At 48.0% G+C, this 26,740-nt stretch overlaps 1 protein-coding gene across 1 annotated transcript; it reads left to right on the top strand.

The window, feature by feature from the left end:
* Positions 1-735: 735 nt before the first annotated feature.
* Positions 736-25,729, top strand: LOC128418894 (bone morphogenetic protein 8B-like). Its single transcript, XM_053399058.1, has 7 exons — positions 736-1,533; positions 18,208-18,400; positions 20,078-20,226; positions 21,008-21,202; positions 22,196-22,275; positions 23,528-23,638; positions 25,205-25,729. Exons 1-7 carry the CDS (start codon positions 1,074-1,076, stop codon positions 25,352-25,354), a joined length of 1,338 nt encoding a protein of 445 aa, XP_053255033.1. The 5' UTR covers positions 736-1,073; the 3' UTR covers positions 25,355-25,729.
* The last annotated feature ends 1,011 nt before the right edge of the window (positions 25,730-26,740 follow it).

Raw genomic sequence — 26,740 nt, 5'->3', positions numbered from 1 at the left:
CCCCCTTGGAGGGCACTGAAGTTGTCTCACCCCTCTTTCCACGCTACCTGTTCATATCAGCACAGCTTACTCCCTTTGTGGCGGGGCGCGCCTTTGCTCTCTGCACAGGTGTTCACACCTTGGCCAGAGATTAATTAGGAGTGGCTTAAGGACTCCAGTCGGCGTGAAACTGCCTGGTTTGAGAAGCAACGGCTTCGAGCAGCAGTCTCTTATAACAAAGTACGGGATACACGTGCATTTTGGAGAACTAACTCCGACCACGGGTGAAAACCCCAGCACCGGAAACGCACTCAACGCACAGTCAACGGGAGTGTGAGTGAGCACAACCTTAAACTCCCATCGCCCCCGACAGCTAGAAATGCTGGCTGGGGCTAATGGGAAATGGACTCCAAGAGACCCACGATACCTTTCACGTGCGCAGGCGGTTCTTGGTTCTTCTTGCACTCGGGACCCCTGATCGTAAGGTAGCAGCACCTGCTCGCCCAGAGAGCTCTAGTGCCCGATATGCCGCCCTGCGGTCTCTCTTGTCCTCTGTGGGTGCCCCCAAGAAAGAGGACATCCTCCTTCAGGCCGCCACCGAGCTGCACTTTTGTGCCGCCATCATGGCTCTGCCTCTTCGTGGCAAAAGAACTGCGGTCTCTGCCCCGAGGCGCTGCCCGTCTGCATCCCAGCAGTAGAGCAGCAGCAGCTGCTGCTGAGGAGGCGGGCGGTGCCGGCACAGGCGGATCTGTGTGAAAGAAGGCGGAGAGGTGGCCCTCGCAGCCGCGCGGCTTCCTCCCGGGGCCTCCCGGGGCGCGTCGGCGGCTCGGGAGCCTCCCTTCCCTGGGAACCGATCCAAGGGAGCTTCGCTCCTGGCCGCGGGGGAGGCACTCTGCACGCGCTCAGGGCCCCTCACCGTCGCTCGGCGGAGGGCAGGGCCGGAGCAAGCGAGCGGCCGCCCAGCCCGCCCGACGAGCAGCAGCACGTGCTTCCCGCCTCAAGCCGTTTAAAGGGCCGCCCCGACGGCCGTGGCGCGCCGGATCCGCCTGCGCCCTGGCCGGGCTGCTGCTGCCACCGCCGAGCTGGGCGCCAGGATGCGGCTCCCGCCGGCCCCGATCCCCTTGCTCTTCCCCATGCTGTTGCTGCTGCTGCTGGCGGGAGAGCCCTGGGCCCGCCGGGCGTCGAGCCGCGCCGCCGCCTCCTGCCCGCAGCAGCAGCAGCCGCCCCAGCAGCGCCGGCTCAGCGGGCGAGAGCGGCGCGAGATGCAGCGCGAGATCCTGGCCCTGCTGGGCCTGCCGGGCAGACCCCGGCCCCGGACCCGGACGCGACCCGCCCCGACGGGCACCAAAGCCGCCGCCCGGCAGCAGCAGCGGCAGCCGCCCTCGGCCGCGCCGCTCTTCATGCTCGACCTGTACCGCGCGATGGCAAGCCAGGACGACGACGACGACGACGACGCGGAGGAGGGCAGCCCCTGGACGCCGAGCTGGGCGAGGAGCCCCCCGCGGAGCCGGGCCGCCGACGGCGCCGACACCGTCATGAGCTTCGTCAACCTGGGTGAGTGAGCAAGCGAGCGGGGAGGTCCTGCCTGCGCATCTCCGACGGCGCTGCTCTCGAGGAACCTGCCATGGGAGAGCGGCCGCCCTCCGACGCCAGGGGCTGAGAGCCGAGCGGTGGGCGAGGCCGGGGTGGGTAGAGGGTGGTCTGCAGCCGGGGACCGCCGTGCGGACCAGTCATATGTAATAACAAAACCCCTAAATTCGGCTACTGGCGTGGAGAAATAAGGTTTTGTGTGTGTCAGGACGACTGGCTCTTCTTGGGTGCTTCTGAATTCCTGGGCAGAGGTAGCCCATTTTCTGAATTACAATACTGAGGTGAGGTGGAGGTAGGGAACTGAACTATTATTTTGCTCCTGGATCCAGCTGAGTTACCTTCGTGTTCTAGTCAAAAAGGCAAGTAGATCTTAGAAGCTGCAAGTCTACCCATCCTTGGCCTTGTCTAGGGTGTGCAAAGGGCCAGGTGGAATTCAAGGTCTGCAGATTTTAGGCTGTGCAAGCGGCAAACTGAGAATGAAGTAAATTTGAACCTTTTGGAAATGTGCATAAGATTGCAATCTTGGTGGCACGGTGGAGCCCCACAAAAAGTTATGACACTTCATTCCTAGACCGACTTTGGGGAGGAAGCTGTCTGTTGAAAGGGATGGATCCATGGGTGGGAAAGCCCTTCACCCCAAGCAAGGCAGTCCACCCAGCAGTCTCTCCACCAAACCTGCGTGGGGTGGGGTGGGGTGTGGGGGAGGGAGACTGACAGCGGCATCAAATCTCACCCTGAGAAAAGCAAGCAAGACAGGGCAAGGTGTTTTCAGGGGGTCCTAGGGGAAACTTAAGCCACTGACTGAGCACTGGGGTGAGGGAAAGCTCCAAAGAAAGGAAGCAAACCTCCCCACCCTTCACATGATTCAGGTCCCACCTTCCAAATGTGGGGTCAGCAGGAGTCACCTACTTCCAACAAATCTTGCAGAAAAAATTGGGGGAGGGGGGAAATGCACCCGTCACACTCCATTGGCAAGAAGAGCAGGGCAGAAATGTGATCATTAACAACAACAACAACAACAACAACAACAACAACAACAACAACAACAACAATACCCTTGCTGTCCCAAGTTGGAATAATACAGTAAATGAAAGAAACGGGCAGAGTTGGCCAACTTGAACAAAATATTGGGGGAGACAGGTAAGCCCCCCAACATAATCACATGATGTGGTGTATTCACACCCTTTGAATGGCAATACCCATCAACTTTGAAGGGGGTGTCCTGGCCCCCTCAAATATTTTATTGGGGGGGAGGTGAAGACCCCATAGCTCCTATGAGCACCAGAATTTCAAGCACGGGGGGCAGAGATAGAGAGACTGCATGCAAGCTGAAGTCTTCAGGAACTTCCCTACCCCTTGATGGCATATCATTGTTTTGGCTTTATTTTGGGGAGGCATATCAGTCTGGGTGGCAGAATTCCAACGTGTCTGTACTTTGAGGATTATAGGACTAGTCCAGATTCACAATCCATCTTAGGGTATAATGTTATTTGGCTGTTTGCAGCCCTGGGGGCTGCCCTGTGCTACATCTTAGTACAGCACGTTCAAATGATTCTCTCCCTCCAACTCCCTGTGTATAGACTAGCCTGGTGCCTTTTGCTGTTGTTTTTTGCATTCTGTTTTTTTATGGGGATGTTGAAGCATGCGGCCACATCAGGACCTGCATCCTGATAAGCTTGATGACTTAACTGTGCTGATGGCACCCTGCCCTGCCCTCATGCACATGTTGCCCCTCTGTAACTTGCAGGTGGTGGTTTTTAGCAGTGAGTGACTGGTGGAGCCTGGGTGGGGTGTTCTCATGGTGAAATGTAGCACAACAGCCTTTTATCACAACTAGGAAGAGCAATGTGGCCAAGCCAGAATGTGTTGGATGGAGAGCAGGGGACTCAAGGGCTTCTTTGCCACCTACTGCCAAGCATCCCTCTTGATGGGGGTCACTGCTCCATCAGCACTAGAGGGCAAGAGGGAGGAAAGTGGGGTGGATCAAGCATTGAGAGCCAAGGTGGGGCTTCCCCTCTGGCTGGACCAGGCTCGCAGCCTTGTGACACTTGGAGCAAAGATTCCATGGAGTCCCATTCCAGGTGGCAAGCAAAGAGGCACTGGAATCCTGTTGAGCCAGTTCTTGTGCCTCTGAACTGCTGACTTACTGAAACTTGGTTGTGTGAGCAGTATATGAAGCGGCTGTTCCTTAACCTGCATCCCTCATGTGATACTTCAATTTCGAGCTGGCCCTCTCCTGAGGGTACGTGGTAGGTAACAATTCAAGAACCGGTATGAAATAGATGCAATCAGATTGAAATGTCTAAGTTGGCCTGAAGGAAGCAGCCTTGAATGGCTTCTTTCCCTCCCAACCCTGCCCCATTACTAGTTTATGTGAGACACAATCCTCCCCACATTCATTGTCCAGCAGCACAGTCAATCCTGGGGGAAATCTGTGGGGTGCTTCCAGATGGGCCTTTATTCTGGGATGGGGGATCCCTGCTCATTAAAGCTTTTTGCAGCATCCACACGAGGTAGTTGTTATTAAAATGTCAGCTTGCATTACCACCCTATTTAAACCATTCAGCATTACATGTGAATGCTGCCCATAGTATTGCTTAAAGTGGCACAATCCTGGTCTAGCTTTGCCTATTCTGCCCCTGCTCTTGCCAAGCAGTGAGAAAAATAGGGTAATGATTAAAAGGCCCGCCTTGGGTGGCAGAACACAGGCTCTGATCCAGCTCTGGTCTTGCATTTGCACATATTAGCATTCCAAATACGGGAAGTGGGGGTTACATATTAGCATTCCAGATACGGGAAGTGGGGGATACTTCTCTTCCTTCTCACTGCACCCCACAGCGGGAATCCCGCCCTGTAGCTGGTGCCAAATCCCCCAAGCAATACTAGGAAGCTAATTAAAGCACATATCCTAATTAGCTTTGAAGTGTGTGGGAAGAATCCACATAAGAGGCAGGTGACATTTGTAACTGTGGGAAAGGTTGATGGGGAAACATTGATGTGCCTTTCTGTGGGTTCTGGCAAAAAAAGAAAAAAAGGAGGGGAAGGAAGACAATGTGCCCTTTTAAATGTTTTTGGACTACAACACCCATCATTTCTGGCCAGTTGCCAAGATGGCTAGGGCTGATGGGAGTTGTAGTCCAGCAAGATGGAGGGCACTAAGTTGCCTGCCCCTGTTTTAATGAGAGGGAGGTGGTGCAAGCTCCCAGAAGTGAGAGGTCTATTTTGGAGGGACTCTTGCGCTCATAAAGACTATTGTATGGAGGAGTTAGCCCAAATGCACAAAGGAGCTTGCTTTGTGCGCAAAATGCACAAGAGGCACCAGCTTAGGCCTCCACAAGAAGATCTGCATAAATGGCTTAGAAGAGGAGTCCCGCTCCCATCTGCCCCACCAAGCTCAGTTTTTCCTCAGCCAGCCTCCACCTGCCTACCTTCACACTTGCAACCTCTCCAGGTTTGTGGCACTGCCTGCCATGTCTCAGTGTTGCTCTTGCACAACCAAGGAAGGAAGAAAGAAGGGGACAAAAGTAGAGTCAGTTGGTTCTGCCTGCTGTTGGCTCTGGCACCACCTACTGTTGACCTCCCTGTCTTCCACTTTACCAGTTGCAGTGGGCACTAGCTGCCACTGCTAGCGAGCATGACCGTGTTGCCAACCCCTGACTTGGAAGCTTGCTGTGCATTTCCCCATGGAAAGCAGGGTAGCTTTGTGCCTACCTGCCTTTATAGTCCACCTACTGTATAGTCCACTGGTGCACCTGGAGTGTTCAGAGCCTCAGCCACTACCTGGATATATCCAGGTGCAGACTCCAACCTAGCTGTGAACTTTGTCTTCAAAAGGAGCACAACCCCATCCAGAACAGGTTGTACTCCCAATCGCCAGTTTGTCACCTCTGGCTTCCCCAGATTAAGTCTCACTTTGTTAGCCCACCACTTCAAGATCTCCACAGCTTCCTGTAAAAAGTACCTTTGGGAGACCCTGGATGACTGGAATTTGTCGTGTAAGATGAATTGCATTTAAAAAAACACCAACCCAAACGCCTCAAACTCTACTATTCATCATTTAGCAAAAAAGGAAGCCACATCTACCCTTTTGCCAAGTTTGTGAGGTGATGCAGGTTTGTAGCAGTTTCTGAGACAGCACAGGTTCAAGTCTTCCCACCAACTGGTGTTCCTTTGGCTATCAACACAGTGGCTTGTTCATCTGGGCAGAGTGCACAGAGGGCTGTAGCTCACTCCAGCAGTACCAGCAGCATTGCACTTTCATCGTGCAAAAGGTCCCAGGTTCAATCCCCAATGGCATCCAGGTAGGGTTGGGAATGTCCCCTTTCTGAAACTCTTGAGAGCTGCTGCCAGTCAGTGTAGGCATTATGCCTGACTTGGTATAAGGCAGCTTCCAGTGTTTGGGAAGGGAATAAAACCACCCTCTTACCCGAGACCATTAATGAGATTGGTTCCCTGCTCATATATCACTTGCTGGTTTTTAGGGTTTGGAGTGCTTCGGGAACAAGTTGGTTGCTTCCCAACAGGCTCCTGCCCAAAGGTTTTAACACACCGCAATTTCACACTCTACATGCTCTGGAAACGTGGCTTAATTTTCTTGATAACCATAATTAGTGGGTTTTATCTCTTCATGGCTTACAAACCAGCTATGCTCACCATTGAATGCTGCGGGGGACTGGGGAGCAAATTCTGATCACGGACTAGCAAAATATGTTGGCATAAACTTAAGTAACTAGGAAATAGAACCAACTTCAGCCTCATTTTGTTTGGCATAATTTGTTCCTGGTTTTTAAACATTCCAGAATTCTTGGAAGGGAAGGGGCCATAGACAAAAGGATTGAAGAAGGAAGGAGAAAGACACAGATATATTTTGGAGTTCTTTCATAGACACGAAACTTGCCCTTTCTTTTGTTTGGTGAAAGGCATTGTATATCTTGTGGTGCTGACAGCGTTTCAAAACAAAAATGTTAATAATTCTATACTACACCTCATTTCCATTGTTACACAACACCACTTAAATAGGCTCAGTTTTTTTTGTTGAGCAGATTCAAAGGGGGGGGGGAATACGCCGACATCAGACATTACCCGTTCTAATGAATTTCTCTATCTTTCATACTGTCTTTTCTGTTTGGTACAAATAAAAGATGCCAGCCTGTCCACGCCTGTTCAGTGCAGGGCGAGTTCATCTTTGGTAGCCTCCCAACAAGGAAACATATGGGAGGCCTCTTGCACCAGAGAAATTCTGAGGACGTTTTAAATTTAGGATTCTCGCTAGCCGCCCTGATTTCCAGCGGAAAGGGCAGCTGCATCGCGCTCCCTGCCTCAACCGCAAGAGCTTTGGACCAAATGCCAAGAGGAAACTGAGGTTGTCTTCTGGGAGTCGCTCGCTGTCCATGGCGACTATTTTTGGGCAACGCAGAAAGCTTGGGGGAGCCACCCAGTTTAATGGCTTGCTTATGTCCTAGGAATGATGGAGCTGGGCCTGCTGCATGGGCCTTGCCTGGGCTCTTGGCAGTCTTTCCAATAAAGTCTTTGGGCACAATCTTGGGAATTTCACCTGCACAAGCACCCCCTCCATCCAGAAAAGAGTGGGAGTTTGCATCTGCTTCCTCGTGGCTGAATTTTGCAATTGGATAATCAGCGGTTTCTTCTGCTGCCATTGTGGGTGGAGCTGCAGCTGCCAATAATCTTCCTTCTGTCAAAGCAGTGCTGTTGCCTCCATAGTTCAGCAGAGTTGTAATTTGAAAACAGCAGCAGACTCTTAAAAGGCCAGTGAGACTGCCTAAAAACTGTGGCTATTTCCCCAACTTCCAGGAATTTAATATCAATCTATCTAAATGGATATTAATGTTTAGTGCTCTTTCTCTAGAAAAAGAGGTGCCGAAACTCACCATGAACACCTCTCTTGTTCTCTTATAAAGGCAATAGTGCCCACCTGAGAGGTGCCGGAACTGAGTTCCAGTAAGTTCTGGCTTGAAAAAAAGCCCTGTTAGTGTTCTGTATTATATATTTAATATATAATATCCAAAATATATCTGTTTCCCAGAGAGCAGCACAAGAAAAGAGCAGTGGCATGCAGTCCTGGGCTAGTTTGGCCATTCCTGGACAGGTGCTGCTCACTGTAGTGTGTGTGTGTGTGTGTGTGTGTGTGTGTGTGTGTGTGTGTATGGGCAGATAGGCATGTACGCAGTTACAGGTGCTTGGTTTTTTTGGGTTTCTTTGTTCTTTAAAGTACAGTATCCTTTCCTACAACAAAATGATGCTTATTCCCAAGTAAATGTCTTTAGCACCAGGCCACTCTACTTTTTTGAAGCGAGCTCTACTTTATTCCTCTAGCCATTGTGGTGCTATGATTTAAATGACTTTACAATGCAAATCTGCCCATACTCAAGAGTTCTTCTTCTTAAAAAAAAAAATCGGAGCTGATGAATTTTTCTTCTTCTTGTTTTTCTTTTTGCTTTGATGTACCAGGAAGGTAGAAGCAATTGTTCTGTGGTGTGTGTGTGTGTGTGTGTGTGTGTGTGTGTGTGTGTGTTAACAGTGTGATTTTCAACTGAAGTAACATGCAGGGTCGGTTAAAGCCATTAAGTCCAAATTCACCTATTTGTACCACTGGCTGAACCCTTCCTCCTTGCAGGGTCCAAACTCCTGCCAAGCTATTCTACAGCTTCCCCCCACCAGTGGAAGACTTTGGGCTCTCAGATTTCAGCAGCACCCTGTGCAATGCTAAAATTCGGGGAATGGGGGCTCACGCTTCATTCTACATCTTGTTCAAACCAGTTGTCCTATCCTAAAACCACCTCTACCCCCACCCCCCTAGTTGTAGGAATACAGGAAGTTGCCTTAGACCGTGTCAGACCAATGGTCCATTGAGCACAGTATTCTCTACACTGTCTGGCAATTACTCTCACGGCTTTCAGAAATGAGGTTTCCCCAGCCCTACCTGGAGACAGGCCTTCTCAGAGGTCCAGAAGGACCCAGGCCACTTCTGAGGCACCAGCCATAATAAAAATGAAAAACTACAACACACAAATAAAGTACATAGAAAAAAGAATGAGACATAATCTGAATTTTAGCATTTAACAGATGCTTTCCTAACCTTTTTCTGTGCACATGCAGTAACTATTGAGGGGGGAATCTAGCTTTCATGCAGTAGTGCTGCTGATATTAAGCCCATTCAAACACTTTTGCCCCATAGCTGAATGGGGATAGTTGTTTACCTGCTTCAACATGTTGAAACATTTTGGCCTGATGTACAAAGAAACAACTTGTGAAAGTTATCCAATGCTAGAAGCTTAACAAGCTGCTGGATTGGAACCCCGCTTTGAGATGGAGGCCCAGGTTAAACCTCTCTCCAACTCCAGTTGAACCTGGGGACTTTGGCTCTGCCCCTGAGCTGCAGTGATTGTTATCCAGCTCATCTCCCTGCTCAGTAGTTGGAACCCTTGAACAATTAAGCCTTTGAGGGAGGTCTTGACTTTGGCATGCAATTTTAAGGTTCACATTCCACAGAGGGCTGGCATTTTGTTCACTCAGCAAGGACAGGGAGGAAGCTCCCAAGTATGACAGCGATGGCCTCCCTAGTTCTTTATCCTGGCATTTGGAGGCAGACTGCCTCACACCATGGAGACCCCATGCAGCTTTCGTAGTCTTCCAGTTTATGAATTTGTGGTGCACTTGGGTCATTTTGGACTCTGGTTTATTGCAGCCTCCCCCTTTAGATGGTCCTGCATATTACTTCATAGTGTGGCAAGCCAGTGCTTCTGCTTTTGAGGCCACAAGTATCCACCACCACGTCTTGTGGTTGTGAATTCTGCATTATTTTCCCCTTTAAGAGGCCAACTGAGGGTCCCTCTGTTGTTTCCACCCCACCCCCTGCCACTGCCAAGACTCCCTGGTGACAGGTTGCTCCTCCCCCCCCCCCCATTTTCTAACTGTTGCAATGGCAAGGCGTGGTTCCAGACCATATCATATTTGAAATACAGTGGTACCTCAGGTTACATATGCTTCAGGCTACAGACTCCGCTAACCCAGAAATAGTGCTTCAGGTTAAGAACTTTTCTTCAGGATAAGAACAGAAATCGTTCTCTGGTGGCGCGGCGGAAGCAGGAGGCCCCATTAGCTAAATTGGTGCTTCAGGTTAAGAACAGTTTCAGGTTAAGAACAGACCTCTGGAATGAATTAAGTACTTAACCCGAGGTACCACTGTAAAGGGTGAACAGCCCAGAACAAACTAGTGCAGCTTTTGGATTAAACCCACCTGCTGCCTCATCCTTTAAAGTTAAGAGGGCTCCACCTCAGAGGCTTCCATGCAGACAGCTGCCAGTTGGGGTGGGAAGCCAGGCCCGGTGTCTACAGCAGATGCTGTTTCTGCTCCTGGTTCTTGCAAAGCCTGAGGCTGGCTAGAGTGACTTCTCTCATACCCACTTTAGAAGGGAGGCAGCTGAAGGGTCTCCTGGGAGAGCATAGTGGGTGTTTGGCAAGCTGGCAGGCAACGTGGTTGCCTCTCGGAGACAGTGTAATTGCTGGCTGGTGGTCTTCAGCTGTGCTTCAGCTGGATTTGGTCTGGCCTCTTGTTTTTGCACATAAGGCAGCGGAACAAACCTCAGTGCAGATAGGAGAGGATTATGGTTGCACTGATTAAGTGGGAAAAGATTCTCCCTACCCACAAGAGAGAAAACTCTGCCCATATTCTCCACATAATGGCACACAGGAAGCTTTTCTTTCAAATGCCAATACTGGCAACTCCTAAATTCCTTGGGATCCAGGCCTCGAAGGAAGCCGAGAAGATTTTTAAATTTCTGGAGACCAGCATGAGGAACGAGGGAGGATGGGAAGTCAGGGGCAGCCACTGTGGTGTCCTCCAGTCCTTGTTGGACTCTCAACACCCATCAGCCTTGGCCAGCTTGGCCAGTGGTCAGAGATGAGGGAAGCTGGATTGCCAAGAACATCTGGAGGGCACCACGTTGGCATTCCCTAAGCTAAGGAGGCGCGTTCAGCTGTCTGGGTTTTTTCCTGTACCACGTATGGAATTTTTGATGCTTGTTTTTTTGTTTGTTTAGATTAATAAGGGTGAGCTGGAAAGCATGTGGGAAATGTGTGGTAAGAGGTTGGAAGCCAAAGGAATGGTATTCAGTGGTCTAGTGCTGGGGGCGTCCCAGCGCTGCTGTGGATGTCTAGCAGAGAAGAAACCATGCAGGAAATAAACTGAGCTGTGGAATGATAGAAAACTTGCTTAACCTGTGTCATGAATATCCCTAGGGCCACTGGCCAAAGGCATTTTGCTGTTTATGGGCGAGGGACAAGATGGTGCCTCCTCACCTGCCACCACTGGCAATGGGATCCTTAACCCCAGGGGTAGTGGTGTGGGACACCACATCCTCCACTGTCTTCAACTGAGGAGGCGCAGAGCAAGCCCATCCACTTTCTGCACTTCAGCATCTGTCGCCTGAGGCGACTGCTCCATTCTGCCTTATGGTAGGGTTGACCCTGAATATTGGAAAGCTAGAAAGGCCTTTACAGGAAGAGAAGTTCAGGTCAAGAAGCCTCTTCTTTTCTATGTCTGCTCTTGGGAAGATGGGCAGCTCATCATGGGGCTGATGCATCTTTGTGTATGGACCTTAAGGTACCTGTTAAGTCGCAGGGGGAGAGCGAGAGAGATGGTTTCTGCCCATGAAAGTCTGGTTGTATAAGCAGCTTATATAAGGCTGGGGGGCTGAAGTGTTCCACACTCTCCCTTCCAGACAAAGTCTTGCATTCGGCTTATTTTTTTGGCATGGATTCTGATAGATAGAGTTCTTTCTGCATCTCATTCGAATATATTTTAAGACTTCGGATTCTTTATGTGGTTCGGTGTGCCAGAATTTCCTTTTAATTTAGTGTCCGAAAAAGGCACATGGACCACTCTGAGGCAGCAGGGACTAGTATAATTACAGTGGAGGTGTAATTTATAGAATAAAATGACACTGACTGACACACACACACACACACACACACACACACACACACACACACGGCTGAAGCTAAAAATACCTTGAAACTGGCAGGGGTGTAAAAGACGTCCTGTGTGCAGACCTGCAGAGATTTTTTTTATGGGGCATGCTGGAAGATGTAGAAAATAAATATACTAGAATTATCTGCAGAAATGGAAAAGGTGCTGGAAGGGATGGAGTTTTGTTTGTGTTTTAATGAGAAACTACCTAGTTTGCACTTCTCAAACCTATATATGAACTGAAATACAATTAGCTTTCAAAATTAATACTTGGTCAGGAGCTGATGTTGTTGTGGAGAAGCTTTTAGTTCAAATCTACCCTTAGCCATGAAGCCCTGGTTTGGGGCCAGGCTCCTCACAGGGCTGTTGTGAGGACAAAGAAAGGGTGCTGCCCTTGGAGATACAGTGGGGCACAAATATCAGATGATATTAAAAGCACACTTAAATAGAGCTGTTGAGAGGGGGGGTTTCCACTGAGAAATCAGTGCCTATCTGCTCCCCAGCCTGCATTCCCCAGTTGCACTGCAGACAATAGTGGGGCACAGAGCAAAGCCACCCAGGGATCTCTTAAGAGGTGGGCCATCATTGGGGAGGAGCAGGTAGTCCTTTAGATACCCTGAAATCAATCTATATGGGGCAGCCTTCCCCAGCCTGGTGCCCTCAAGGTATTTTGAACTACAACTTAAGGTTACCAGATGTCCCCGTTTCCCATGGACAGTCTCCAGATTTACAAATCAGTCCCCTGACAAAATCCATCTAATGGAAGTTGAAAAGTGTCCCCGGATTCATTGAAAAAAATCTGGTAACCTTACTACAACTCCCATCAGCCTCAGCATTCTACAGTTGTGCTGGTTGCGGCTGGTGGGTGTTGCCTGGAACATTGTAGGGTACCAGGTATAGGACTTTAAAGGTGACAGCCAGCTGTTAGAGTGGGCTTGGAACCAAACTGAGAGCCGATTTAGATGACAAAGGAGTCACATACTCTGAGTAGCAAGCTCCTGTCAGCATCCCGAGAGCTCCATTCTGCATCAGACATTAAAAAAAACCACCCATGTTATTAGGCCAACCAAAATATCACAGAAAGAGCAGGCAATCTTTTGAATTGTTCAGAGCTCAACATCAGGCCAGATAGTAAACAAAGCAAGTGGGGGAGAACATCTTAGCTGATGGTAACAAAAGAATTTGCTTTCTTTAGCATCCAGCCTAATGAAGAGCTCTGGGGAACTTGAAACTAGGTGTAGTCCTAATATAGATCTGAGTTTTTTGTCTGGACCAACACGGCTAACCTTTTTTCTTTTTGTTCTGTGCCAGCTGCAGCTTCTGAACATTCTTCAAAGGCAGCCCCACCTAGGGCGCAGTGTGGTAGTCCAGCCCATGAGATCCCAGCTGTGCCCAGGCTCAAACTGAACCATGATGAAAGCCTGTGGATGCTCCCACTCCCCACCCCCAATCTCACAACAGGACAGTAAAAATGTGTGTGCGTTTGAGCAACACGAGAGTGCTACTGTGCTCAAATCCTGCTTGCAGATTTCCCCACAGGCATCTGGTTGACCATTGCAAGAACAGAATGCCAATCTAGATCTTGGCTTGATCCAGCTGCAGGCTCTTCTTATGTTCTCATTGAAACACCCTCAGCACTCCCAAAATGTTTTGGCTGCTTCCTTTGCCTGTGGTGAGTTCTGCCTCCTCCTCCTCCTCCTCTCCTTCAGTGGCAGCAGAGTTGCCCATCCCTCTTTGCCAGGCCCAGACCTCTGGCCAGGAAGAGCGCTGTGTCCGCATCCGCCCAGGGTTGGGCATCCTGCCAGAGTCGCCTTTATTTTCTTTAAAAACAAAATGAGGAGTTTGTGGTGAACCCAGTAGCTGGAAGGAATGACTTTTAAAAGACAGAGATGCATAATTAAAATCTCAGCATTCTGTTTGGGAGAAGGGCCCTCCATCGCTCACTCCCCTTATGTAAACATCCAGCCTGACATGATGATCAGAGTTAACAAAAGAGAGTGGAAAATATGAAGCAAACACAAAAGCAATTAACATGCCAAATAACATCAAGCTGTGTTTTCTGTAGCCTCAAACTATTTTGATTTCATTATTAAAGGACACAGTCCTAGGACTTTCCATCTAGCATGGTTTTATTAGCAAATGATTTAGAGAAAGATAGCAATGGCTAGAAGCTAGGAATTGGTGCCGTGTCTGTAAAGTACACAGCATCAGGGTTTTGGTGCTGCCAGAGCATGGACCTGCCTCTCCTGTGCCTCAGTAGTACCACACAAGGGCCTCTCTGCCATGCTGGAATGGGTTCAGAGTTACCTTATAAGAAAACTATAAGTCATATCCATTTTGCTGCATTTTAAAAGCACCTCAAAACATATGCAGGTGCAAACAGCATTGGAAGTGGGTTTGCATGTAGCTGCTCCAATATCATCATGAGCATAAATCAACAGTGTCCAATGCAAAGGATGCCTACAGGGGTCTCAAAATTTCCATTTGTAAAGGCAGGGCTAGGTGGGATGTCCTTGGTCACCAGATGGACACCTTCAGCTGCAGGTGTCGGTGTCAGTGTAGGCTCTGTTCTCCCTCTCAATGTTCCTTGGCTGTCTTTCAAAGCATCCAGTGTCTTAGGTTGGTGACTTTTGATGTCTGCTTCCAGATGGGTGTTTATTGTGGGATGGGTGCATCGTGCATGCCATCTTTTTGCAGCACCCACATGGCATGCTTGGCATCAAAATGACAGCCCATAATCCAGATATCCCCTTTCCATGGAAAAGTCAAAGAGTTTTTAGAAGCCTGTTGCCAAGGTTCTGTTTGGGACATAACAATGGCCCATTTGCAAATTAAGCCTGCATGGAGACGCCCAGAGTGTTTCAGAGCAGCAGCAAGCGATTATCAGGATCCCCCAGTGTAGATGAATAATTGTCATCATCAAGCATCCCTGAAAGGCAGTCCAGAGAGAGAGAGAGAGAACGTGCACAAGCGCTCACACACACACACACACACAAACACACAATTGTTTGTTTGTTTGTTTGTTTGTTTGTTTGTTTGTTTGTTCTTCTCTTTCACCTTCCAACCATGAGAAGCTTATGGGGTATGGCCACTGGAGGCTTAGGGTGTTTTGTAATATTTGTGGTTATTTACAAAGGCACAGATGGGATATAGATGGAGACACAGCTTAAACTCTCCAACAACAGACAGCCGAAGTCCACTAGGACCCATGTACCTATGGGACCGCCTGTCCTGGTGTGCCCCGTGGATGACCTTAAGGTCCACAAATGACAACATTTTGGAGGTCCCAGGTTGCAAGGTGGTTAGATTGGTCTCAACTAGGACCAGGGCCTTTTCAGTACTGGCCCCGACTTGGTGGAACGCTCTGTCACAAGAGACTAGGGCCCTGAGGGACTTGACATCTTTCCACAGGGCCTGCAAGACAGAGCTGTTCCACCTGGCCGTTGGTTTGGACTCAGTCTGACCCTTATGTTTCCCTCTCCTTATGGTTTTGATTTATGGGCTACTTTTAAAATGAGGCTGCATTTTAGATTGCATATTAACCTGTATTTTAAATTGGGGGTTCCCCCCCCCGTTAGGTTTTTTACTGTAATTTTACTGATGTTAGCCGCCCTGAGCTCGGCTCTGGCCGGGGGGAGGGCAGGGTATAAATAATTTTATTATTATTATTATTATTACTACTACTAGTAGTAGTAGTAGTAGTTCCACATCAGATAAATCAATGAAATAAAGTAGGAGGAGAATAGTGCTTGGATGTACATTAAAAGATAAAAATATTTGCCTAACCAGTTTTATTGGGTCAAAGTGCATTGGGATGTGAAGATGTATGCTCTTAACCCTTTGCTTTTACAAACAAGCACATGATTGCTTTAAGTAATAAATCCCAGAGAAGTTATTGCCTAAGTTCTTCCCCTCACAACCCTCCATCCTGCCCTGGCAGTTGGTTAGGAAGAAAGATTTCTAAGAAAAGGGGTTCCCCTCCCCTTTCATTGCAGAGTGCCTCAAAGCTAAATAACGTCTCTATTAAACTCCCATAATCCTATAAACAGATGGGAAAGAACATGTGGGTTTGGTTTAGGTTTGTTTTCAGTGTTTGCAAAGTACTAATGAACTTCATTTACAATCCCCAAGGTGAGAAATGTTCTCTGGGTGCCTGGCCTGCAGGCACCATTAGTGGCGTAACAGCATTTTTTGGAATGTGCAGGAGGCAGGTCTCAGCCTGAAAATAAAGGGCAGATTAAAGTAAAGAGTGCATCTGAGCACATGAAGGTTGCCTTTCCTTTTAATAATCATCATGAGCTATACACACACACACACACACACACACACACACACACTATGGGGTAAAGGTATCTAACCTTCTATTCTGGCTTGACCCCCAGAACTTCTGTTTTTCGAAATTGCCCATGAGTGCAAAAACAGTGTTTTTCCATGCTCCTGTGCTTTATAATATGGTCACATTCTTAGATGCAGGGGTGGTAGTCTGGGAGCACACAAAGCTTTTGAGACTGGTGTCTCCTCACCCCCTGAACAAATATAAAATTGAATCCATCCAACTATCATGGCCTTTGCTTGCTTTAATGCCACCCTTCAATTAAAAAGTCCCAGGGCAATTTATAGTAGGTTACAAAAAGGCAGCAAAATGACATTAAAGCAATGTTGCCAAGAGGAAAAGGCAGCACGGAAAACAATCAGAGCAGAGATGTTAAATGATCAGAGATTAAAAGCCAGGAGAACTAAGGATAAAGTGTGTGTGTGGGTCTGGCTTAAGCAGACAGCTCCTAACTTAAAGATGTTTGTCAGACTTGGAAATAAAAACAAACACAAGCAGTCCAACCCCCATCAAGTTCTCTCTGCCTCGGTTCCCTTAATTGGGAAGGGAAGTATTCCTTTGGAAACCGCAGCCCACCCTAACCTCTCCTGGCACGTCACAGACAGTCGAGCCCTTTTCACACACCAAAAAGGGGGGAGGAAAGCAGCTGTTTTCTCCCAGCTAACCGCCAGGCCTCTGCACTGCTACTTAACAACCACTAAATTCCAGGATGCTAAAGTGCCTCCCCCAACCTGCTGCTCTCCAGATGTTTATCTGGGGAGCATCAGGTTGGCGAAGGATGCCCTATGGAACGCTAGGGAGTGCAATTCTCTCCTAATTCTCCTGACCGCTGAACTGCTGTGAGCTGAAATCAAGAAAGGTACTGGGGGATCTTACTAGTGTGGCCTGAGAGACGGCTTTCAGAGGTTTTCTTTGAAAATAAAGTGGATCAATGGCATTTGTTCTTGTACATCCTTTGTTCCCCTTGCCAGGTTTTGAGAGCCAGTTTCATGGGCGTAGCCAAGGGGAGGGGCAGGGGGGCAGCTGCCCCCCTAAATCAATAAAAACCAATAAAAATACATAGGTAACTGAGGTTCTGCCCCCTCAAAAGGCCTGCCCCCCTAACAAAAATCCTGGCTTCGCCCAGGGCCAGTTTTATTTTGTTACTCCTATAGCGTGTGTTATAGATTAAGAGCTTGCAACCAAAGGAGATTCTGCCATTATTTTATTTTATTATTTTAATGCTGCATCTCTGCAGCTGTATCTATCTGTCTTTTACCATATGAGGACTGTGCTTCTAAGCCATGGAAGAACTGTGAGACATATTGATTAGTCAGGAGGGGAAATTCCCTGTGAAAAATGTGACCCATAACTTTATGATGCTTTATCTCCCTCCTTAGGAGAACATGTGTTTTATGTTACATAGATTGACTCAGATCCATTGCCTTTGCCACCCCTCAACCTTCAGTCAACAAAGTTTTCAGAAGGCATTTTCTCCTGGCAGATTGGGTGTGTGCTAAATTTGAATGTATTTTAAACTCAGTAAATAGAGCCAGTGCTGTGTAGTGGTTAGGGTGTTGGGCTAGGACCTGGGAGAGGGAAGTGGAAAGCCCTACTTACCTGTGAAGCTCACTGGGTGACCTTGGGCCAGTCACAGTCTCTCACCCTCACAGGGCTGTTGTGAGGATAAAGTGGGGATCCTGTTGTGAGGATAAAGTGGGGAGGGGAACAACCAACTTTAGCTCCTTCGTGGGAAGGTGAAATAGAAATGTAGTAAATAAATAAGATTTGAGTAATGTGGAGTGAAGGCTAAAGTGCATTCCAAGCATAGCAAAAGGATAGCATCAAACTGTGTAGTGAAAATTAATAAAATAAATAACCTCCATTTTTTTAGTTAAATGATATTTTATTTGGCTATTTTATTAAAATTTTACTGGTGTTTAGCATTCTGGTCTTTTAAATGATCATTGCATTGGTTTGTCTTTAAAAGTATACAACACTGTGATAACTATGGTGGCTTGCTTGGTGCCATCATATATCTTTAGGCATCATGCAAAAACCTTCCTTTATAACCAAGCCTTTATCCTTTAGCTATCTGTGGCCTTTTAGAAGTGGGTGGGATATTTTTAATGTATTTCTTTCTGCTCTTTGTTTTAATGTATCTACGTGGGGTTTTTTGTCTGTCCTCAGTTGTAAGTCACTTTGGGTTGCACTGGGCAAGTTAAAGCGACTTAATTCAGTAAACAACAATAGAGAATGTGGCTTAAAGATGTCCCAATAATCCATGTGTTGGGGGGGCGTGTGTGCGTGTGTGTAATCATGTCCCAATTCTTTCCAGTTGAACTAGATTGGGACATCTTCCACCAGAAGCCTTATTGGAAGGAATTCAGGTTTGACTTGACACAGATCCCAACAGGGGAGTCTGTAACAGCGGCTGAATTCCGAATTTACAAGATGCAAAGCTTCAGTTGGCATGTCAACAAAACCCTTCACGTCAGCATATATGAGATTGTCCAAGAACATTCTAACAGGTACAGTAAGAGGAAACCAGCTTCTTACCCAGAACACACAACTTGTCAAACCATGGGGACTAATAACACTGATCGACATTACAGTCCCATTGGAGCAGGAGTAGGGAAGTGCTTGTAGCCCAAGGGCTGAATTAAAACCCAGCCAAAACATTTGCTGGGTACCAGGTAGGGTAAGGTATTTGTGGGTAAGGCATTTTTTAAAAAGCCAAGCCAAATCAAAGAACAAACATCCTCCCAAACACCAATTCCATTCAACCATACTTGCAAAAGTTTCATCATGAGCCTCACAGAACATATTGGAAATTAATGCAGTAGAAAAAAGTTGGGGAGAAAACCACATATCCAATTGCAGACTCCCATCAGATACAGCAGAGTGATGATCTGAGGAGCTGGGAGATGGAAGGAGGAGCAGGAAAGCAGTTTCTGGATGCTGCAAGCTGAAGGTGGATAGCATTTCAGGCTCATAGCAGCATCCTTAGAGGCAGAAGCTCCCCCTTGCTTCCTGGATAAGAAGAGAGCAGCTCAGCAATTTTATGCCTTAGTCAAGTTGGGAAGCAGTTCTCAAGCCATGCCTTGCATGGCAGCATATGTGGAAAGTTATAGAAAGTCTGGCTTTGCAAAAAATTGCCCCAAAATTGCCCCAGTAGCTGGGATTGGCATGTCACAACATGTCATGTTGGTTGCCACAAATGGCCTTGTGGGCTAAATGAGAAGGCCTGGTGAGCCTAACTAGACGCACAGGGCCAAAGTCCCCCCTCGGCTGCACTTACAGACAGTATCCTACAGGAAGAACTCCTACACCACGTTTGATTGCAGGTAACAACTTTCTAGTGAGAGTCATACAGGAGACATTCCCTATGGGTTAGGAACATAGACAGCTGCCTTACTCAGTGCCAGATCATTGGTTCATCTAGCTCAGCAGTGACTTTCCAGGAGATGCTGGGAATTGAACCTGGGAACTTCTGCATGCAATGCAGATATTCTACCACTGAGCTACATTCCTCCCTCCAAATATAGTCATTTTTACACAATAGGAAGTTCATTTACACCAAGTCAGATCATTGGTCCATCTCTCAGTAATGTCTACACTGACTGGCAGGTTTTCAGAAAGGTGACATTTCCACCTCTGCCGGGAGATGCCAGGGATTGAGCCTGGGACCCACTGCATGTAAAGCAGATGCTTGACCACAAAGCTACAGCCTTGCCCAGTATTCTCAGGCCATTCCAATTATTTTATAATTTACACATACAGATGCCAAACTAAGAAGGCAAAAAGGTTTAACAGGTAGGGAGAATCCCCTGTGAAATATAGGAAGTAATTTTTAAATAAATGCACCAACACTACAGGTGCACTTTGCATACAAATATTAAGTGAACAAATGCAGAAAATAAGAAGTAACTGCTGCAAAGAAAATTTCCTTGTCAAAACACTGTAGAATCTTGGGGAAGCCCGATAGTAGCTTTTGCCAACCTAGTGCCCTCCAGATTCCACCAGCCCCCAGATAACACATTCAGATGATGCTGGGTCTGATGGGAGTTGTACCCAAGTCTTCCGGGGGGGGGGGCACTAAGTCGAGGAAGGCTGCCTTGTATCACAGTGTTGTTGTTTCTTTAAAAAAGCGTCAAGCATTTTTTACTCTGAGCAGCTGTGCTCATACTTGCTTTCTGCTACTCCAGGGACTCAGACCTGCTTCTCTTGGATCTCCAGGATATCCTGGCTGGGACAGAGGGCTGGCTGGTGTTCGACGTCGCAGCTGCAAGTAATCACTGGCTGTTACACCGCAAATACAACTTGGGCTTGAGGCTCTATGTGGAGACAGAGGACGGTAAGGATAATGGGATTTTTGATTGATTGATTTTTTTACAGTTTTTAGGAATCCCATTTTGTGGTAAGAGTTGTTGTTATGTTGGCTGTAGAGAACAAGAGGAGCAATCTTGATAAGGTGCTATTACATATGGAACCATCTTCTGTTCACGTACGGCTTATTTATTTATATTAAAAAATTGTATTGCTCCATAGCATAAAAAATAACAAATAGGTTTACAAAAGTATCCATATATCCAAAATGCAGCAGCCAGATTACTGGCTGGGGTTCCATTTAGATCTCATATAGCTCCCGTTATATGAAAAGAAAAGAAACACTACTTACCAAGCAGCCTAAGCAGCAAAACTCTAGGAAGAAAGAGCAGCTGGCAGGGCAATAATATGAGACATTTGGAAAGCCTTGAGCACCCTTTGGTGGAAAGGCAGGATACAAATTTCAACAGGCAAATAAGATTAAACGTGTAGTATGATACATATCAAAGTTGGAAAGGCCTCAAAAAATGGAAGCTAACTTTTCAAGGAAGGCAAAGCACATTATGACTATAATCCGATTTCCATCTACAGGTAGTCATTGAAAACTTTCAAATGCCATTTGCTAACAGCCAAGGAAAGCACCAGAGTCTCTGTGTGTCTGTTCTCCCTTTCTCCCTCTTCAGGATTCTTGTCCTCCCTAGTGGGGTGCCCTGGGTAATGACCCCTAAACAGATTAACACCCCCACCTATTAATCTGATGTACAGCAGTTTTAACATAGTGGAAAGGGTTTGTTTTTTGGATTCTGCAGGACAGAGTGTTGATCCTGGATCAGCTGGCCTCTTGGGTCGCCGCGGACCGCGCTCCAGGCAGCCCTTCGTGGTGACATTTTTCCGGGCAAGCCAAAACCAAGTCAGAGTCCCGCGTGCAGCCAAGCACCTGAGGAAGAGGCAGCACAAGAAGAGCCACAACTTCCCGCACTCAAACAGGCTCCCAGGAGCGTTTGGTAAGGAGCAGAAGGGCTGGAGAAGCAGCTAGAGAATCGGCTTAGTGAAGGACAGTCAGACTTTGCCCCCAGGCTGGGCCACAGAGGGTCATTTGTTCTGTCACTCAGGCACATGCAGCCCCAGCATGGACTCAGAAGCAGGCTACTGCACCTGGCATCCAGCAGGCCCTTCAGTGCTGCGAGGTGACTGGCAGGCTGCTAGCAACAAGGGACCTAGGATGCTTCCACCTGGAAGCTTATTGTGGACTTAGGTCTTAAGAAATGGGGAATCAGCCATTGCTTCTTCACCCCAGAATCCTAGGTTGTAAACTGATGCCTGCCAGCACTTGGCAGAGACCAATTCAGTCTGCGCCTGGCCTCCGTCTTTGGAATGAGTCTACATGCAGAGTTCAGGGCTTTCCAGACTGATTTTTTATTCTATCCCCTGTGACACACAGAACTTCCTGTAGCACCTAGGCAGAGATCTGGAGAATTTTGTTGTGGCTTTTAGCTTGGTCCTAATAAAGGCACTGCCCAGCACATTCATTGTGCTGTTACCTGTAGCAGCGACAGTTTTGAGATGGTGTGGGAATAGAATTCCTGGTCCTGGTCCACTTTACCCACCCACCCCACCAACAGTTGCTTTAATAATGGTAGTAATGTTGAAAAAGATGCTGGAGACACATTTCCTCTTCTTTCCCACCTAGTGTGGCCCCGAGGCTTACCAGGCTCATCAACTGGCTGCCGGGGCTTGGCAAGTAGCTGAGTCCATCAGCTGGTCAGCAGTGCCTGTAAACTCCTTTGGATGCAGCCCCATCTTCGCCTGCCCTAGACCCAACATCATTGGGCAAAGGGCAAGTAGGCACAGTGTTGTTCAAATGGCCTGCTGGGGGGCAGAGGTTGCCCACCACTGCCCTTCCATGGTGCAGATTTCCCTTTGGCTTATTGCCCATTCAGTGAATGATAGAGAACCATCTGCCTTTTGATGGACATTCTTGGTCCTTCCCCCCCCAGATGATGTCCACATTTCTGAAGGGCGGCAGGTGTGCAGAAGGCACGAGATGTATGTCGACTTTCAAGAGCTTAAATGGATGGTAACTATTTCAATAATGTTCTTCTTTACATAAGTCATTTCCCCCAGAAAAGTTAAATATCTTAGCATCACCTTCCCCTTCTCCTTTCCAATTTTTTTCTGTCTTTCTGAACCCATTTCTTTCAAAGTCAAGGCAGGTTTATATAGAGCATATTTTCTCAGGGATTCCCAAGGTGGCAGCCCAAAGAAGTGAATCTCTGCTCCCATAAACCCAGCTTGTGTGCACCCAAGCACACCCACACCCCCATGCAGGAAACCACCCCTAACCCACATTGCTGTGGCAGAGTACCAATCTCTCTCTGTGTATCATTCTGATCAGCAACTTACAAAGAAAAGGTGTGGCTTAGATATCAGAAGTTTGGGGGACTCACGTAGATCTCTTAAAAAGAAAAAAAAGACTACCAGTGCAGTCCTAGAGCTAGTACAGGCCAAGGGTGAAGCTGGCAATAGTTTCACTGCTCTGCTAGTGCCCTTCCCTGTGGACTCATGCCAGCAGAGTAGAAATGAGCTCCTTCATCCCTTTCAGGATGGATTTAAAAAAAAAACAAAACTAATTTCCCTTCCACTGGGAACAAAAAAAGGGAAATAAAGGTGAAAGGCTGCTGCAGATTTCTCCTGGGTTTGGGGGCTAGGAAAGCTTGGGTCCTTCAGATTCCTCCTCCAACATACCCCACACTGCCCCTAACACAAACCTCGCCAACATTGGAGGGCTGGCGTCTGAAGGGCCAGGGTTACAGACATTTCTGTGGTGATGGGGAAGGGAATCCAGTGGTGTCTGATCTCTCTCCCTGACCTCATTATCATGTTATTGTTTTATGCATCACCTTTCATGTGAGTCTCAAGGCCATTTGCAAACACACCATAAAAACAACTAAAATGGTTTCAAAACAGTACCAAAAGACTCCTGAGGCAGAGATGTTTTTACCCAGTTGAAAAAGACTTTCAAAATATAAATGTCTTTCATTGATTCTGGAGGGTGCAGATAGCAGGTGCCTGTTGTATCTCAGTGGAGATGCTGTTCCACCCAAGAGGAGCAGTCACACTGAAAGCCCTGCTCGGAGCTGCTGTGGAGACAACTGCTGATATTTTGGGGACTTCAAGCAGAAACTCAAATGCAGCAACCAACTGCACCCTAAGATTGAAACCTAATTTTAGGGAAACTGGTAAAGTCAGAGAGTTCTTTAAATGCCTTTGCTGCAGGTAATCTTTTTTAGCCACACCTTCTTCTAAGTCATTTTGCTTTGTTCTTCCAGGACTGGGTGATTGCCCCGCGGGGCTACTCCGCCTTCTACTGCGCAGGGGACTGCGCTTTCCCTTTGGACTCCTGCATGAATGCTACAAATCATGCCATCCTTCAGTCCCTGGTCAGTGTCTCCGCATGGCAGAGGGCACCTTGGAACAAGAGAGGCAAGCTAGAGGGGATTGTCTGTAGGTGTTGGGGAAGCCCATAGCTCAGGAGCAGAGCAGGTTCAATCCCCAATGGCATCTCCAGGTAGGGCTGGGATAAGACTTCCGTTTGAAATCCTGGAGATTTCCTGCCAGTTGACAGTACTGATCTAGATGGACTTTGAGCAGCTTCCTGTGCCTTTCTGATCAGAAGTGGGGTGCACCCTTGTTCCACTATTCCCCCTAGGTCAGTTGCTTTCACTGGTGCCTTTAGTACACTTGGTAGTGTAGGGAACTGGATTGGGCTGGGCAGTTCTCTCTCCTACAGCTTGCGGGCCAGGTTTGATGAATGAGAAGGGTTGCCTACTTGACAAATCATCTGATGTCACAATGACATCGAGAGATTTGGTTGTGCTTTAATTATCTGTCCCTCAAGTGTGGCAGATGCTCCAGGTCCCTTTCACTTGCAGCATCTTCCCTCCTGTGTTAACACCCCTCACCCAAAGCCTTAATGCTCCCTTCAACCCCAAACCTGATCACGTCTTTCCTTTTCCTGACTTTTTTTTTTTTAATTACAAAGAGATCTATAAAATGCAGCCACACATCTTATATATAGTTTGGCCCTTAGTGAAGCTGAAGCATAGATGCCATGGTGGCCTTCCTTCTTGCAGCCCTCAGGGAATTCTGGTGCCTGGTGGAAATGCACCTGGTGATGTATCTTTGGACTACAACTTCCATCAGCCCCAGCCAGTAGTGCTCTGGCTCCAACTGACTGGGTTTCAAAACAATTGCCCTAGTGTTTGCATGGGCAGGGGACAAGTCAGGAGAGGCAGAGGGAGCAAGCTTGCGATGCTGTATCTCTCTCACCCCAGCTACAAAAGCTGTTTCCCATGCACAAAGATTGTTTTCTAGCTGAAATGAGTTCACTTGCTCTCAGGACCCAGTGCAACCCCAGAGACCTCATGCATTGGGCCTTTAGACAGGCAACTGAGCATGAAGCCGTCTTTCCCTGCAAAGCAGGTGCTCTCCAATCAGTTCTTCCCTCTGTTGCAAAAGCTTCTTGTTCACTTCATTGGGGTGGGGAGGCAGTTCCAGGTGCATGTTGATCCCTTGAAAGACATCGTGATAATCCCCCACTCCCCTTCAGCTGGAATTCAGTGGGATAAAAGTAGATGTGCAGTGGAAGCAACAGCCCTGCAATCTGACTTCCAGCCCCTCGATAGTTTCCTTCCAGCGATGGTGCCTTGAGAGAGGCTCCAACATAAACTGCAACTCAAGCTGCCAAACGGTTTTGAATAAATATTTTTGCCAACGCGGACAAATAACCTACTCATGGAAATTGATGCCTTTTCTCCGTATAAACAAGTGCTGCTTTGAAGTTTTTTCCTTCTCCAAATCAAGATGCTAGGGTGGGGGGAGGCTGGGGGTGTGCACATTCAGCCTTTGGACCTCGGGGGCTGGTTACTCAACTCTCCAACCAAGCCGGACAATTTCCGATGGAGGAGAGCTCCAATGACTGCATCTCCCTTTAACTCCATTTTTAGGTTCACCTGATGAAGCCTGAAACAGTCCCCAAGGCCTGCTGCGCACCCACCAAGCTCAGTGCCACCTCCGTCCTCTATTATGACAGCAACAACAACGTCATCCTCAAGAAACACCGCAACATGGTGGTCAAGACGTGTGGCTGCCACTGATGCCTGGGTGGACATTGGACTGCTGCTGCATGCAGGAAAGAGGCAGGAGGGAAGCCCTGGCAGTCTGCGGGCCCTGAGCACCTGTTGGAGAGGACGGGGACTAAAATCTTGCCACTATGCAGTAAGTGAAGGAGTCGGCTCTTCTTGCCTGACCTTGAGCTGACACAGACTCGGGCTGTTTGGCTGGAGGTCAGTTGGTTCACATCCTCAACAAACTGAACAATCCCCCACAGAGGAACCTTTGCCAAGCAAACTAAAACATGATCTGGCTGCACTCATAGGCCTGTTTTGTATTCTGTGCCAAAACCCCGCCCAGTTCCTGCACTGTAAATTAAATTAAACTTTAAAAGCCATGGTAGAGAAGCATGCAAATTAGGATGCCCTGTTTGTACACTTTATTTCATCCCTGACATTTTCAGGGCTTTTGAAACAGAAGGCAGTCCAAAATCTTGCAAGGAACAGCGTGTGCAAGCGTTGGTCAGTCCAGAGAGAGGAACACACCTGGGGAGTGTCGCCTTTGCCCTTTGGGGATGCTGGAGCTTTTCATAAGTCCTCCTGCACATTATCAGATCTCTCTTTGGCTCTGCACATGACAGCCACACTTTCTTTGAAACCCTGAGGGTCCCAAATCTCAGGCTTCCATGAGGAGGACCATAGGCAAGGAACAATCCTGGCAATTGGGGGCTGCCACCATGTAGGGGAGACTGCTCTGTGGCGCCCCATCAAAACCCAGGGCCTCTGCTTCAGCTGACAGTGTCAGACCTTTTCCCATGTGGCATTAAGGAAGGTCTGCAAGAGACCTTTTGGAAGGCTCTGTGGAGGATGAGGTTTTCCTTAATATAGAACACCCTAACTAACCCTGTTCGGGGTCAAAGAAGTGTCCCTCTGGTGAAATGGGCTAGAGAATGTGGCTCTCCTCACCCACTTCCTCTCTTTGTGTATAATGTAGCCAATGGGTTCCAATCATCTGAGGCATTTCCAGAGAGCAGGCACCCCTCCCCCCTCTCACACACCTGGATTGACAACCAAAAAGGACTCTGGGCATTTTTAGGTCTGCCAGTTTCCATTCTTTGCTGGAGGTGCACCTTACACTAGAACCAGGTTGTATAATCAATCTGGAAGGTGTTCGCCGCATGCAGAAGAAAATATGTCCAATGGCCTTTGGGGGCTCCATCCAAGCAGAAGTGGGAGCTGCACCCCCTTCCCTGAAGTAGAGCAAATGATTTAAGGGCACCGAGCATATGGAGCAGTTTCCTTGCCCCAGGCCTTCCTCTTTGCAGAAAGGCTTCCTTTGGACGCCACAACCCACAGAAATGTCTTCATTCCATCTCTTTCAGCAACCAGCTTTCCCGACTGTCTTGCTCAGCACATCTGCAGCCAGGGGGG

Source organism: Podarcis raffonei, chromosome 8, assembly GCF_027172205.1.
Source record: "Podarcis raffonei isolate rPodRaf1 chromosome 8, rPodRaf1.pri, whole genome shotgun sequence".
Classification (NCBI taxonomy): Eukaryota; Metazoa; Chordata; class Lepidosauria; order Squamata; family Lacertidae; genus Podarcis; species Podarcis raffonei.
This window is presented reverse-complemented; position numbering and strand designations above follow the sequence as displayed.

Bases quoted from the DNA above. Each gene is read 5' to 3' on its own strand.
- LOC128418894 (XM_053399058.1), top strand. From the start codon at position 1,074: ATGCGGCTCCCGCCGGCCCCGATCCCCTTGCTCTTCCCCATGCTGTTG. The intron at 1,534-18,207 runs GTGAGTGAGCAA...AATTCTTTCCAG, and splicing joins CATGAGCTTCGTCAACCTGG to TTGAACTAGATTGGGACATC. The intron at 20,227-21,007 runs GTAAGGATAATG...TGGATTCTGCAG, and splicing joins CTATGTGGAGACAGAGGACG to GACAGAGTGTTGATCCTGGA.